The 14,222-nt window shown below is 45.1% G+C and overlaps 3 protein-coding genes across 9 annotated transcripts; all 3 read right to left on the bottom strand.

The window, feature by feature from the left end:
- Window positions 1-37: 37 nt before the first annotated feature.
- Window positions 38-4,250, bottom strand: LOC120661214 (phospholipase A(1) LCAT3). 7 transcript variants are annotated; one of them, XM_039939957.1, is made up of 13 exons: window positions 3,846-4,250; window positions 3,628-3,719; window positions 2,699-2,826; window positions 2,435-2,570; window positions 2,308-2,359; window positions 2,124-2,224; window positions 1,828-2,004; window positions 1,459-1,616; window positions 1,328-1,357; window positions 1,024-1,078; window positions 868-921; window positions 592-702; window positions 38-504 (listed from the first exon to the last, which is right to left on the bottom strand). In XM_039939957.1, exons 1-12 carry the CDS (start codon window positions 4,114-4,116, stop codon window positions 601-603), a joined length of 1,356 nt encoding a protein of 451 aa, XP_039795891.1. In that variant the 5' UTR covers window positions 4,117-4,250; the 3' UTR covers window positions 38-504; window positions 592-600. The 7 variants fall into 7 exon arrangements, with proteins under 7 accessions (XP_039795891.1, XP_039795892.1, XP_039795893.1 ...); XM_039939958.1 differs by having other exon boundaries at window positions 592-696; XM_039939959.1 differs by lacking the exon at window positions 1,328-1,357 and having other exon boundaries at window positions 3,846-4,245.
- Window positions 4,251-5,643: 1,393 nt separating this feature from the next.
- LOC120661213 (ankyrin repeat domain-containing protein 2A-like) lies at window positions 5,644-9,698 on the bottom strand. Its single transcript, XM_039939954.1, has 8 exons — window positions 9,552-9,698; window positions 8,729-8,826; window positions 8,388-8,597; window positions 8,156-8,304; window positions 7,905-8,073; window positions 6,804-6,896; window positions 6,189-6,328; window positions 5,644-6,099 (listed from the first exon to the last, which is right to left on the bottom strand). Exons 1-8 carry the CDS (start codon window positions 9,559-9,561, stop codon window positions 6,000-6,002), a joined length of 969 nt encoding a protein of 322 aa, XP_039795888.1. The 5' UTR covers window positions 9,562-9,698; the 3' UTR covers window positions 5,644-5,999.
- Window positions 9,699-10,812: 1,114 nt separating this feature from the next.
- On the bottom strand, window positions 10,813-13,950 carry LOC120661211 (UPF0664 stress-induced protein C29B12.11c-like). The gene is made up of 5 exons (XM_039939953.1): window positions 13,552-13,950; window positions 12,703-12,814; window positions 11,710-11,781; window positions 11,419-11,639; window positions 10,813-11,186 (listed from the first exon to the last, which is right to left on the bottom strand). Exons 1-5 carry the CDS (start codon window positions 13,659-13,661, stop codon window positions 11,084-11,086), a joined length of 618 nt encoding a protein of 205 aa, XP_039795887.1. The 5' UTR covers window positions 13,662-13,950; the 3' UTR covers window positions 10,813-11,083.
- Between the last annotated feature and the right edge of the window lie 272 nt (window positions 13,951-14,222).

Raw genomic sequence — 14,222 nt, 5'->3', positions numbered from 1 at the left:
AAATGCATCCGACTGTCATGCATAAAAACAAGTATGCTCAACCCAAATCCAGAATGCTTTTGAAACCATGCTCGATTTCATTATTGTTTCACACTTTCACTACGCTCCAGCGTTGGAGGGCGCGGTGAACATGCGTGCCGTTGACTTGAAAAGATATGCCCGGCAACGATACATCGTGTACAGGGGTCATCACCCCCTTCGTTCCCTGCAAAGACTTGCATAATGCAGGCATACATACAATCCCCAGAATTTGTGTCTCATAATCTCTTCAAGGGCAAGGGCCAAAATAACAGCCCCCCTGAAGATATTGCTATGACGTCGACAAGGAGACCCCGATTAGGAGCTCAGGCCCACCACTCTGGGTTTTTTAGACAAGCGACGCCGCGGCGCCTTCTCGCTCGCACCGAGCCATTTCTTGAGAAGCTCAAATACGTTCTCATCCGACAGCAGGCCACGGTGGTCGGCCTCGACGCCGACTCTTTCTTTTGCCGCGAACCCATCAGCCTGTCAAACACAATACAGGAAAGCTGTGAAGCTGCTTCTGTGACTGATCACTGATGAAGTTGAGCAAGACTGCATGAGGTATGTTACCCAAATGAACTAAAAGGCACTTGAAAGAATATGAACTACTGCTTGGGTATGTTCACTCCTGGCGCTGGGGTGTGTATACTGCTCTTGTGCAACCTTGGTGTACACCTGAAACTGCTACAGTTTCACTTTTGACATTTTTTTATGGAACCCACTTTTGATATTTTGGTCTAGCATTTTTACAGGTTCATGTAGTACTAGGCGTCTTTAACAAAACAAGGAATGCAGTGCTTAGCATACTCGTGGCACAGGCATGGTGCAGGATGGTTATCAACTTACCATTGCAGATTCAATAGGAACTGTGCAATCACCATCCACATACGTGTATGCTGGCTGAAAAGAGGAAGTCCCGGTTTCATATTACTGTGAACAGCCATTGAAGGTATACAACTAGACCCTGATGAGTTTAAACTTTCAAGCAAGAGGGTACAGTACCACTGTGTGACACACTTCTGACAAATCTCCAATCGGGGAGCTTTCAGAGCCATAGCTGACAGAAGAACAAAATCGCATGTATCAGTTGTCAGACTCGTCAGTAGAGTATTCTCACCTAATCTGAAGTACGATGTATCCTCACAAAAGAAAATGTTATCCGGATCTCCATCTTTGGATCTAGAATGGTCGTATATCTTTTCAAACAGATTGACAAGAAACTGCCTCATTTCTTCAAATCATATTCAATATTTATAGATTACTAGATTACCATCCGAATTCATGTCAGATACTAAAGTTTCCCTACCTTAACCTCATATATTGATAACCTACAGGCCTGCGAGTAGTTCAAATAAAGAATGATGAATTTCAGAACAAAATCTAGAGCAGTAAGAAAAGCTACATGATATTAGTATCAGCTGCCATCATAATACTTACCATACATTATATGGAGTGTCATAAGATCTCCCATATATGTTGTAGAAACTCACAGTATCTGGTAGTTCAGCATTGTCTAGAATTCGGCGAGTCTCAGTGGCCCATTTGAAAACGGACATATTGAATGGCAGCGCTACTTTCTTCCCGTTATACGTGAGCTACAGATCCATAAGAAAATAGAATGAAGTATCAGAGGATTAAGAGTTACCCATGCTAGAAGAGCTGCCTGCAGAGTCATGAACATGAATTTAATACCTATCTTGTAACTGAGTGATTCTTAACTTGGTATCAAAGTCACTTTATATTTATGTATTAACGATTGTGTCAAAAACAACGCTACCCAAAAAGCATCTTTATGGTAAAATCTACCTCATTGTTTCTTAGTGCTTCTTCGAACAAGGATACACAATCACTTGCTTCATATAGAACTAGCTCCACCGTTCCATCCTTTTCAGGGTTCTTACGCCAAACCTGAATAATTGGTTTTTCCTTCCAATTGAAGTTCAGATTGGGTAACATTTCATAGATAGCTGGGCATTCAACAAGCTGCATATAATTGGAACAAACTTAAAAGGGGAGGAAAAAACAAGTGGAAAGTTTGTAGAGGCCGTTGGCTATTAGAACATGGTGAAAACATTGTTTTAAAAAGCATGGCAAGAAATTACCAGTTGGTGCATTGCCCATCGAGAAACAAAAAAGAAGCTCTCAAAACCATAAACAAACTGCAGCCCAGTAAGGAGAGAATCATTGATACATCCTGGGGCACCTGCAGGGAATGAAAAATTGCTAATATAAAATACAATATACAGCAATAATAGAGGAAATTGACTGAAAGATCAAATAAGTTACCTTGAAATGGACAAGCAATGCAAATCCATTTGTTTACATATTTTGAGAATACCTAGAAAATGGGGGGAAACTGAGAAATGGATTTTTATGCCAGAAGCAAAATGACATAGCAAACATGAAAACTCACATCATGATTCATAGACATGAAGCAGCGCACTAGCAATCCACCCATAGAATGTGAGATTATGTTAACCTTTTTCCCTCCAGAGGTCTTATAAGCAGTTTTGAGTTTTGTTCTCAAACCAGCCATCGCTTTGTCTATCCTGCCAGATAAAACCACTGTTACAGAATCTTATGCTTGCACAATGATGAAGTGTTGATTCATTAATTTATTGATGATACCAACTCAACTCTCAGCAGCAAACAGATAAGCGCACATATATGAAAGTACCTGTTGCTTTGACGAAAATCATAACCATATCCAAATAGTGTGGTCCCTTTCTCGTATCCACAGTTAATGAGCATATCGATCATATCGTGGAAGTGATACACCATAGTCAGATGGACAAGTTCTACAAACTGAGGCATAAAAGAAAAGGAAAAAATCATATCATAGGCATTTATTCATGGCCTCATGGGCAGACCACACAGAGGCGAATACAATGATACAGAAATGAAGTCCAAGATTCTATGTGATTCTCACCATCAACTCTGACAGAGAAGTAGAGATAAAATCAATCATTTTAGTCACTGGTAATAATAAAGAACAATTATATAATATCTGTATCAATCTTCATGAGCAATGCATGACTAGCATAGTCTGATAGTCTAACTACTCAAGTTGCTGCTACCAGTACTCCTCATAAACCAGGTTGCTTGTCCCTGAGAAGTTTGGTAATACTTTAGGCACCAAAAGCATGACCGAATGCACTACAAATTCCAAAAATAGGTTTTTCAAAAAATAGATTTCATAAAGTTCATGGGTTGCTAACCTGAACTATGTTAGTTTACACATCACTACACAAAAAATCAAATTTTGTTATCTTTATCAGTCTCACAATCCAAATGCAGTCTATAAGTGTATATGTACCAATTGTCTGTCCCTGTCCTTTCAAAAAGGAGAAAGGATGAAAAAAGGGTCATTACAACATTGATAATGATCACTAGTTCCTCTATGTGTCCGGTTCATTCTGTCCCCTTCCTATTCATACCAATCACCAATGACGAGTGCGAAACGACTCACTCAAAATATCCCAATCCTCTGGTTTCAAAAAAGAATATGCCATGCTTACAGATCAAGGAAAGACCACTTTCTTTAATACCCCCGACTAACTAATCACGTTTTCAATCTTCCATTGAACCAAACACACGAGAGCTTACCCAGGAAGGATCAAGAACGTCGATGGCGTACAGCCCGTGATCGTCCTCCGGCACGACAATCTCCACGTCGTCGTCCAACGGCTCCACGTACCCTGCGCAGGAATAAGCAAGCAACCGGAAGCACGCTTCAGAAAACCACTCCCCAGCTCGATTCAGGCGCCACCTGCAAGGGCACCCCATATGGTGGCCCGTGGCACAGCTCGAGCGGGCAAACCCACCGGTGTCCGCGTTGTAGAGCGACCAGAGGTACTTCTTGAAGTCGAGGTTGGCGAAGAGGATGCGCACCCAGACCCGGAGGTCGAACTTGGGGTTGGACCGCCGGCGCGCGTGCAGCACCGACCCGCCCATCCCGGACACCAGCAGCACGGGCTCCCGCCCCCCGCCCTCCACAGCCGCTCTCCCCCCACGGGTGCGCCTGCGGCGCCGCTGGCCCCGGAGGCAGCGGCGGCGGAGCACGCGGAGGCGGAGCCGGAGCGCCGCGCCGAGCATGGTTGGCACTGGCACTGGCACTGGCAGCGCGCGCGCGGCGAGGCGCGGGCATGGGGAGCGAGCGCGGGGCGCAGTGCGGGCGCGGTATTAATGGGCGCCTGGGGCCAGGGGCGGAGGCTTCTCGAGCGAGCTGCTGTGGACCAAGGCTTGGTTTCGCCGCCCCCTGCCCCGGTCGGTCAACCGGTCGGGCGCGACGGAGGAGGGAGTGGAGTAGGTGGTGGGATGGCTGGCGCGGGGGTAGCTGAGCAACCGCGTCCGTTGATCTTCGATCCGACGCTGGATCGAGGGCGTCCGAGAGCGCGCCGAGCCGCTGACTGACATGCCGGCCCGGTACGTGTCCGGGACAGTCCGTGTCGCTGGAACATGCCGCGGTTGCGGAGAGAAACCACGAGGGGCGCGTGCGGATCAGCGAGGAATATTCCGGTTTCTGTAACGCCGGGCCCAATTTGGGGAAGGGTAAGTGCAAGTAATTATTATGGACGGCAGGAGCCGGCAGAGTCCAATGTGGAAGAGAGAAATCGGAAGAGAGAAGGGAGCAACGTCTCGCGAGACGGCTGTCGGTAGAGGGCGTATGCGCGCCGGTCTCCTATTTGCTGCGCTACTCGTCTGCTCGCCGTTTATTGGCCGCTGCAGCTTGCCGCCGCTGCCACTGCAGCATTAAATGCTGGCCCTGTTTTTATTAAATGCTGGTCATGTTGGTTTGATTGGCCATCCTTGATACCTATCAAATCAAGTTTCCAAAAAAACGAACGTCCGTATGGAATACTAAATGAAGTCTATTTGTAAAATTTTTTCAGGGATGAGTGTAATTTTTCGAGACGAATCTAATGACTCAAATTTCATCATGTTTGGCTACAGTGATGCTACAGTAAACACGCTCAATTATTCAACAATCGTACGGTCAAAGGCCTCATTAGTTAGAGCAACTACTACAGTACTATAGTCGTGGAGTTAATTTTATAATTAGACTTTATTTAATACCCTTAATTGATGGTCAAAGTACCAAAAAGTTTTTCTCACCTCATCAAAACTTTAGATGCTCTAAGGAGAAGAGAGACAGATGCTGGCGTGATCTCGGAGCCCACCCGCCAGTGGTACGCTGCTGCAGGAGGGACCGCGCTCTCGTTCCTCTTCTAGGCCCGTTGCTGACTCGGCGTTCGTTCCTTGCACGAGCGCTACCAGTAGCAGTAATTCACACGGTGACGCGACCATGCGACAAGGACTCGTCCGTCTACTACGTGGCAGCCTTGTCCCCAAGCTTCGTTGCGTGGCCATCTGGAACCTGGGATCAGGTTTCAATTCAAAGGCCAACGTGGATGGGCTCGAGAGGGCAACGATTTCCTTCCATCTGCCGATCTGCAAGCTATCCTCTGCTTCTGCAATGCAAAACGAAGTGACGCACGGCACATCGGGCAGGCGGCTGACGCAGGGCACTGTCATTACGGATCGACCCGTTGCCAACGGCATACCTGTGCATTCCAGTGTAACTTGTAGGAGCTAGGAGCACGAAGAAGGTACACAGATACGTTAACACACAAATAATGTACTATTTCACCAAACTTGTTCAAAACTGTTGCCCATTTCAAGAGGGACATTAATCCAGGGGCTATACGTTTCTTTTTCACAAAAAAGCAATGGGAAAAAGAAGAAAATAGCCTTCAAATTGACCTTGCAAACAATTTCTGTAACTGTGAAGCTCCATTTGGAGGAACACGAACAAAGCCCGGGCACTTCTTACACTCACATGGACCAGTTGAAGCGCAGGGCATCGCCATGAAAAGAACCCATCAAATTCACAAGTTACGCACAACCACACCGAACCAAAATGAACCAATGCTGAAGCGAATAATTTGATGACTTGGTGCGCTTTAGCCCAAGGGTTCTTATAGGAAAGCATCCTTCTCCAGCAACTTGAGAACCTCATCCTGATTGTTGAGCCTGGCAACCTCAATGGGGGTCTTACCATCCAGATTCTGGAGCGTGCTGCGACCGTCTCAACAAGTTAAACACAAACGAGGGGTTGAAATTGCTTATATGTTATAAGAATTAAGGAAACAGCCTTTTGAACTTACACAGCAGCACCGTGCTTTAACAGAAGATCCACACATTCCTTCCGACCATACCCAGCAGCGTAATGCAATGGAGTGTTTTTGTTCTTATCCAGGGCATCAACCGCAGCACCAGCCTCCAGAAGAATTTCTGCACACTTCAACTAATGTATAGAACATCCAATTAGTTGCCACTAATCAAGATATCTAAAAGATGCAAATAAACAAAAAGAAATGCAGCACTACAGCAGGCTCCAGTCTGTATTTGTAATCTCGCTCCGGGACTTAATTCTATCCATGAAATATTCACATCATATGTGGCCCTTAAGCACAAGACTATATATGTGTGTCTAAATTATACAGTAGTCAGCAGAGAAGTGCCCCAACAAGGTATCAAAATATTCCAGTAAATTCCTTGCACCAAGGCCTTTGCATAATAAATGAATAAATTACATAATACAAAATAAAACAATTTGGTAGCATAAGGACAACCTTTCATGGAAAAAAATGTGAACCAAACCAGGTCTTCTGATCAACTCATGGAATGTTCAAATTACTTGTAATAAATTACTAAAAATGGAATCCAGTATAGGTTACATAATATATTTCAGTTCAAGAAAGCTAAACAGATTCACTTACCTCACCATAGCCACATGCAAAATGCAAGGCCCTTCTTCCCTCAGCATCCTCTTCATCTTTGTCTGCTCCACCATCTAAAGCTTTCTTCAGACCCTATTATTTCATCAGAATTGTACAAACGTTTAACAGATTCCTCAGGAAAAAAAATAAAAGGTGAATTCACATAACGTTCTATAGGACAGTGATTTGCCCGGCAATGTTATACGGTGCTGAATGTTAGCCTAAAAAAGGCGACACGTCCAGCAACTGAAAGTGTAGCAGAGATGTGGATGTTGCGGATGTTTTGCGGGCACACAAGGAGGGATAGAGTCCGGAACAAAGCTATTCGGGATAGGGTCGGGTGGCACCAATTGAGAAGAAACTTATCCAACATCAGTTGAGATGGTTTGGACATGTCCAACGGAGGTCTCCTAAGGCGCCAGTGCGTAGTGGGGTTCTAAAGCGGGTCGATAATGTAAAAAGGGTAGAGGTAGACCTAAACTGACTTGGGATGAGTCGGTTAAGAGAGATCTTAAGGATTGGAATATCTCTAAAGAGATAGCTTTAGATAGGAGCACTTGGAAACTAGCTATCAATGTGCCTGAACCGTGACCTTTGTTTCTTTTGGGTTTCATCTCTAGCCTACCCCAACTTGCTTGGGAAAAAAGGTTATGTTGTTGTTGTTGTTGTTGTATATACACATAATGTGCAAAGCTAAGGAAAAATGTACATTTACAACTAAAACATAAATGGGGAGGTCTGCATGAATCAGTAGAATCACTATAGAATTCCTCCATTCCAAATGGGACCAAACAGCGGTAATCCAATGAAAAGTTTACTCATAATTTAACCACACATTTTTTTTCTAATATGAAACAGGAGGAACAAATTTTAATAATAAAAAAATTTGCCAGATTCAAACTAATTGAAGGAATGAAGCCTAATTTGCAAGTTGCCTTCATCCCTGAAAAGTTTGATGGTTCAATTTTGAAGCAGGTGACTCAAGATCTACAAGTGCAAGAAACCAAATATGGCACAAAACAGTCTAGAGAAAACAGGCCCCAACAATGATATTTATGTAACTCTTGTAGAATTCAGATTTTAACGCCAGCTTTCTATTACCTCTGCATCACCAACACTGGCAGTGTGATGAACAATGGACTCATCGTCATAACCACCTTCCCCAGTTTCTTCAGGTCCAGAGAGTTCGGTGGAAGCACTAGAATCTCCTGGAAGATTAACTCCCATTGCCTGGCCAATCTTTTTAAGAACCTCAGGGTCATTCCAGTACCTAAATTTATTAGAGAGAACTATCTCAGCAATTTTAAGCCATAATCTGATCTCACAACTAGCATACAACTAATAACACCTACTTCATCATTGCAGATGGACCACCATTCTCTATCTCATCAAGGATTGGCTTCAAGGATGGATCTTCCTTGATACGAGCCATTCGCTCTTCAAACTCCTCCTTATGAGCTGGACTACTCAAGTTCTCAAGCATACTGGACATAGCAGGATCCTATCACAGAAGGAGAGAAGATGAGGGAAATCATTATACAGGAATAAACCTGGCAACAACTGGGGAAATCAATGCTTCGTTACCTGCATAAGAGCATTCCCAAGACGCTCCGCCATTGACACAAACTGAGGATTTTGCATGACTTGTTGCATTGTTTCCATGTATTGTTGAGGATCCAGTGCAGGGATACCCTGTTCACCAGCACCCTGAGCACTTTTCTGAAGCTGTTCAGCCATCTGGTTGAACACTGGGTCACTTGCAATTTGCTCTGCCATCTCTCTTATTGCTGGATCCTGCACATGATAAGCATAATAATTAATAATTTTTTTATTGCACAATAAGCATAATAATTAATATTTTTTTTATTGCACAACATCAGTATCTTAATTAAAACACATTAACCCCCAATAGTGAGAGAACTTACATTGAGCAAGCCACTCATACAAGAAAAATCAAAAGGATTGGGGAGGCTGGCACCCGCTGCTGCAGAGGGCTTCTCTGGTTTCGAAGTTTTGCTCCTGTCTGAAAGATTTGGGTTCATCAATAATGAGAATATCAGAGACCACAGAATTATCCTAATCGCAGACAAATTAATGTACACATATTACTAGTTCACCAGAACAAGAACTCCAAGGTGCATCGAGTAACAGAAGAACAGTTCAGTATTTTTTTCCCAACTAGGAGTCTAGGACTGTGTTTTAAAAAAGCAACTAGGCCTGTATTAAGCTCCAGGATATAAGCATTAGGGAGAGCTTCCTCGTCACTAAGCACTACTGATAAGTTTATCTATATAGACCATCTAACAAATCACTCATTATTCGTAAAGCAACCAGTGAAGAACAGAATAGCTGTAGTATAAAAAAACCGATTCATGGAATTCAAAATTCACACCCATATGCGCCACGACAAATCCCAAATCCACCACCACACCTCAACTGCCCTCACTCCCCACTGATTCAGAACACAACTTCAATTCCCCAACCCAGCAGTGTCATCGCCTGAAATTCCGCCCCCACCGCATCGATTTAAACCCAACCATACGAACCAAACAACCTAAACAGAGCAATAGCCTAGCAAACGCTAGCCCGCGGTGCGGATCTAGCGGCAGGAAGCGAGCCAAGGAATCACACACGGATCGCAAGCCAACGCGGATAAACAAAGCGCCGCAACAGAAAACCGCGGGAACCGCGGGGAGCGAGCGGCGAGGAAAGAGCCGGACGGAGGGGCGCTCGGGGGTAAGCAATTACCGGAAGCCATGGAGGAATCGGCCGGAACGGCGCGAGGGCGATGCCTGCGAGGGAGACGGAGGAGGGGTGAGGCGAGGACTCGGCGAGGAAAACCCGGGTGAGCTGGGCGACAAGGCGAGGACTGATTAGGACTTATTTTTATTATTATTTACTATCTCACAGCGAAATTGTAATCGTCATATATGGGTGCGGATCACGCCCGTTCGTTTTCGTTCACCGAGTAGATGAGGGGGCTCCTATCCATCGGAGGATAGATAAGCCATATTTTTAAAGTCCATTTAGTTCAATTATTTTGTGTAAAATTCTACAATCATATTCAACATTTTGATATGATTAATTTTATATTTTATTAAATCAGTTCAACATTTGATAATAAAAATATTGAAATTATATAAATAAAATATTGAAATGGGAAACATGAAATGTTAAAATATTAAATTCTAAATGTTGAATAGTGACTGGGCAAATTTTCTTGGGCGAGCGGCGGCACGCGATGCGGGCGACGGCGCGGCTGGGCAGCAGCTGGCAGCACGCTTTGATGTGGGCAGCAGCAAGCAGCATACAGCAGGCAGCGGCCATGCGCGGAACGCATCAGCAAGCGGCAGGCGGCGCGGGGGCACGACGAGGGCGGTCATGGCGGCGGGGAGAGAAAAGATTGAGGAGATATCTAGGGTTAAGATAGATCGAGAGTTGTATTTATTTGTACGAATCTCAAATACTGGAAGATGGGGAAGAAAAAATATGGATAGGATTGGCGGTCGACGTCAGGTCAGATGAGCGTACGGGTTGTGATCGCCACAGGCTTGTTCCATTGAGTAACGGATCGCGCGCAGGACAATTGTGTTCTGGCCATCTGGGCCCAGCCCGCTTCGGGAAAAAGACCACGCGAGCCGCGTGCCCGCTTCACAGCCGCACAGAGACAACGATGCCAACAGCCTTGCAAGCGGCGCGACGGAGCGCATGGAGCAGCTCACCAGCAATGGCGACGAACTGACGCGATGAGCGTACAGGGAGCAACAGCAACAGCAAGAGCGAGGCGTTTGCGAAGACTCCCAACACACTATCAGCTGATGAGTTCGCACCGAAGATCGTCGGTAACGACCCCACAAATGTGTCTATTTTGTTTGATCATGCAGCCACCAGAGTCACAACGGGTCTTGCGGTTCATTCAGAAGAAATGATTGATCGAATCGACTTTAGGGAATACCGACATCACGATTCCAACAAGTCACGAACTAAAAAGATATTTGCACAGAAACACTGAACACCTGCAACATCTTTTGCTTCTGCAACATGCGAGGTCGTCCAATAAACCAAGCAACTTTATCCACCAGTAATAATATTTCATCATGCCACTCTTATGTACACCACTTATTGAGACATCTCACAGGTCGCAACATTATGTACGGTATAAAGTCACATGACACGGCGCACCCGAAAGGAAGTCAGTTGGAATGCAGGATGGGTGAAATGCTCAAATGCATACAATAGTTGATTGAGCATGAGAGTTTCGGCAATCCAGCCAAATGTCACTACGCGTTATCAGCTGGGCCGTGGTAGTTCCTTCTCCTGAGCTGGGATTCTGGCGCCGGTTGCTGAAGGAAGATCTTGGTAGGATCATTCGGGTCAACATACCTGCACATATCCATCAACATCTGAGTTCACAAGTGGATAATACGATGACCAAGGGCGTGTTTGGTAGCCAGCCACATCCTGCCACAGTGCAGGTGTGCCGTAGATTAATAAAGAACCAAGCAGCAGCCTCGTATCTATGGCGGCACCTAACATGAGGCATGGCAAGCTTCGGCGGGGAACCAAACACACCCCAAGTGCAAAACAGAACAGATTGCTAGATTCGAGCACTTACGCATGACGCATCATTTCATCAACAGGAGTCTGTGCCGCTTGCAGAGGGTCCACACGTGGTGCCATGTTAGCCGCAGACTGGGCTTCAAACTGGTTGTAGCGTCGCACAGACGCAACCAGGTTCAGGAAGAGAGGGACGAAAGTACCACAGCCACCTTCCTTGAACAAGATCTTGAAGGTGTGCGTTGAGTACAGGGCCCTGTTCTGGTTGTCTGGAACAACCTGCATTGAAACATTCAATTGTGACCGAGTGTCAGATGCACAACATTTTTTTGCCATGCATAATACTCACCGGTTCAACATATCCAGAAATGTTGTTGCAGTGAAATATGGGCTGATTGAACTTCTCACCGTGCACAAACAACTGCAGAGTCAAGCAAGCAAAAGCATTCAGATTGATACTGCGAATAGACCAGCTCTTATGGAGTCCTAACAACATGTAATATAACCCTGAATTAGGGAAAAACATCTTGGAAAAGGTGTGTGTGTATGTGTGGCACTTTGAGCACCTAACTAAACCTGTTGACAATCATGATAGATGAGACAATAACACGGTGACTAAAAAACATCATGTAAACCACTATGTGAGGAGACAACATTTTCCAAGTTGCTCAAAAATTTACCCCGGAGGGTGGGAGGGGGGGGGGGGTGTTAACAACACAGTTACAACCCACAAGCTCAACTAAAACCAAGTTATAAGCTAAGAAATGAATAATGAGCTCAATTTATTAACTTTACTAAAAAAGTACCATACCAACTAAAATCTACATTAAAAAACATATGATAAAATCACACGCTGCACTGCTAGAAAAACAATTCTCGGCCAGTAAAATCCACCAAACATTTGAGAAACATCATATTACTTGAGCACCACTTATGAATGTTTGTTGCTTGATCAAAACCTTGCGCACAGGTTAAACTCAACCCCCCTCCAACAAAATAGAGGGCTAAGACTAGCCCACATGTTATTCCTATCCCCTTTATCCCTTAATTCAGAGAAAACCCAGAAGTCATTTCTACCTGTAGCACAAAAATGATACATGTATATTCGAAGTGGACATGAAGTCAGTGTCTAAAACTACATGTAACAGAGAATAGGAGTAGAACTTGAATGCTGATTGTTGATAATTTCCATATCATGGTTTGGCAACAGCTTTGATTAGGTGTCATTGCAGTTTTTCTTCCTTTTTTCCTACCCTTTTCGGCTTTGTGCTTTCACCTTTACATTTTGTCCAAACTATGTAAGCAGATGCAAAGAACCAACTTTTTGAATGGAACTACTTACCAGGGGCATATCAAAAGCAAAGAAGTTACCAACAGGTTTATTGGCAACAAACACCATCCTTATATTAGACAGGTAAATTGTTCCTTTTGTCTTCACATGACCGCCAGGAGCTCTGTTTGACGACAAAGAAAAGAAATAGTAAGAAAACATTGAATATCTGATTGCCCATAGCAGTGAGTAAAAAGATAAAGCTTACAATACAAGCACAAGTTTAAGCCTTATCCAAAGAACAAATCCATCGATCAAGTCTCAACCATAGTAGCCATTGGGCGATGAGGTGACAAATTATGATTAACCTTACAAATGGCAAATAAATGTCTGTTCTACAAAATTTTTTGTAGTTCTGTTTGTCTATGAAAGATTAACTTAAATATCAATCAACCATACATGATGAGCCACAGTTCCCCCTTTCTCATTCAACTGTTCTACCCACCTGGCACAACAAATTCTCTAAACAACGAAATACAACAAGTTATACAGATCATATTCGAATTTACATCTATTTGCGAACCCTGCAAATCATACATCGGTGAAATATACCAACCAACCAGATTCTTCACCAGACAAAGGGGCGGCGACCGGACCAATGGCCATCCCCGGCAGGACCTGCCCGGCGAAGAACCCCTACCGAGTACTAAATTCCGGCGGGCCGCACAGCCACCTCTAGCGTGAACGTCCCGCAACACCCTGGATTTTGGACCGACTCTACCTCGGCACCTCCCCCTCAGTTTCCAGTTTTCCACCCTAACAACCTAAACCTAGTCCGTTAATCCCTAAATCCCCACCCGGGAACCAGAATCTCTCGCGACATCGAGTCATCGAGAGATCAGCAGGTGGGACGATACTTACGATGGGATCTTGTCGACGTGGAACTCGATGCCGTCGCGGGCGAGGACGAACATCTCCCCGTAGAACGGCACGGGCATCCCGTTCCCGAACAGCTGCGGGTTCTCCGCCATCTTCTCTCCCTCCTCTCCTCTCCTTCCCTCTCACCGCTCCGATTACTCCTCCCTCCGCCGCGTCGCTCGATCGATCGCCGGCCGAAGACGAAGACTCGCGAATCAGCAGTGAATGAGATCGCGAATTAGATTCCGCAGCGATGCTTCGCGTCTATAGCGGTTAACGGTAGGGTCGGTTGCGTTGCGTCGCGCTGTTTTCCTCTCCGATTTTGGGTCGGGTTCGTTGGAGCGTGTCAGCCTGGTGGACGCGTGGGTGATGGGCTGACCTTTTTTACGGCCGCGTGATCATTTGTTGTGGGGGTTCTGGACTTCGCGTTTTTTTCTTTTTTATATTTAAAAAAAATTAAAATTTTAAAAATATGTGTCCGTTTCAGGAAATTGCGAAAATGGGCCCTGTCGGTCCTTTTTGGTAAAAAAAAATTTACAAACAAATCCCTGGACAGCGCAGCGCGAGGACTCGACGGCAGGGGGGCCGGTCGCCCCCCCCCCCACCCCCGGGCGACAGGGGGGCCTGTTGCCCTACCCTCGGACGACAGGGTCCCCCGCTCTATATAAGACCTC

This window comes from Panicum virgatum, chromosome 2N (assembly GCF_016808335.1).
Source record: "Panicum virgatum strain AP13 chromosome 2N, P.virgatum_v5, whole genome shotgun sequence".
Lineage (NCBI taxonomy): Eukaryota > Viridiplantae > Streptophyta > Magnoliopsida > Poales > Poaceae > Panicum > Panicum virgatum.
The sequence above is the reverse complement of the archived record's forward strand: the minus strand, read 5'-3'. Positions and strand labels throughout refer to the sequence as shown.

Bases quoted from the DNA above. Each gene is read 5' to 3' on its own strand.
- LOC120661213 (XM_039939954.1), bottom strand. The intron at 8,305-8,387 runs GTAACGAAGCAT...CTTCTGTGATAG, and splicing joins TTGGGAATGCTCTTATGCAG to GATCCTGCTATGTCCAGTAT. The intron at 6,329-6,803 runs GTAAGTGAATCT...TCTATACATTAG, and splicing joins TTGCATGTGGCTATGGTGAG to TTGAAGTGTGCAGAAATTCT.
- LOC120661214 (XM_039939955.1), bottom strand. From the start codon at position 4,116: ATGCTCGGCGCGGCGCTCCGGCTCCGCCTCCGCGTGCTCCGCCGCCGC. The intron at 2,225-2,307 runs GTAACTTATTTG...CATTCCCTGCAG, and splicing joins CATTGCTTGTCCATTTCAAG to GTGCCCCAGGATGTATCAAT. The intron at 1,617-1,827 runs GTAGATTTTACC...ATGGATCTGTAG, and splicing joins AAGCACTAAGAAACAATGAG to CTCACGTATAACGGGAAGAA.
- LOC120661211 (XM_039939953.1), bottom strand. From the start codon at position 13,661: ATGGCGGAGAACCCGCAGCTGTTCGGGAACGGGATGCCCGTGCCGTTC. The intron at 12,815-13,551 runs GTAAGTATCGTC...GTCGTCAAACAG, and splicing joins CACGTCGACAAGATCCCATC to AGCTCCTGGCGGTCATGTGA. The intron at 11,782-12,702 runs GTAAGTAGTTCC...TTGACTCTGCAG, and splicing joins TTGCTTTTGATATGCCCCTG to TTGTTTGTGCACGGTGAGAA.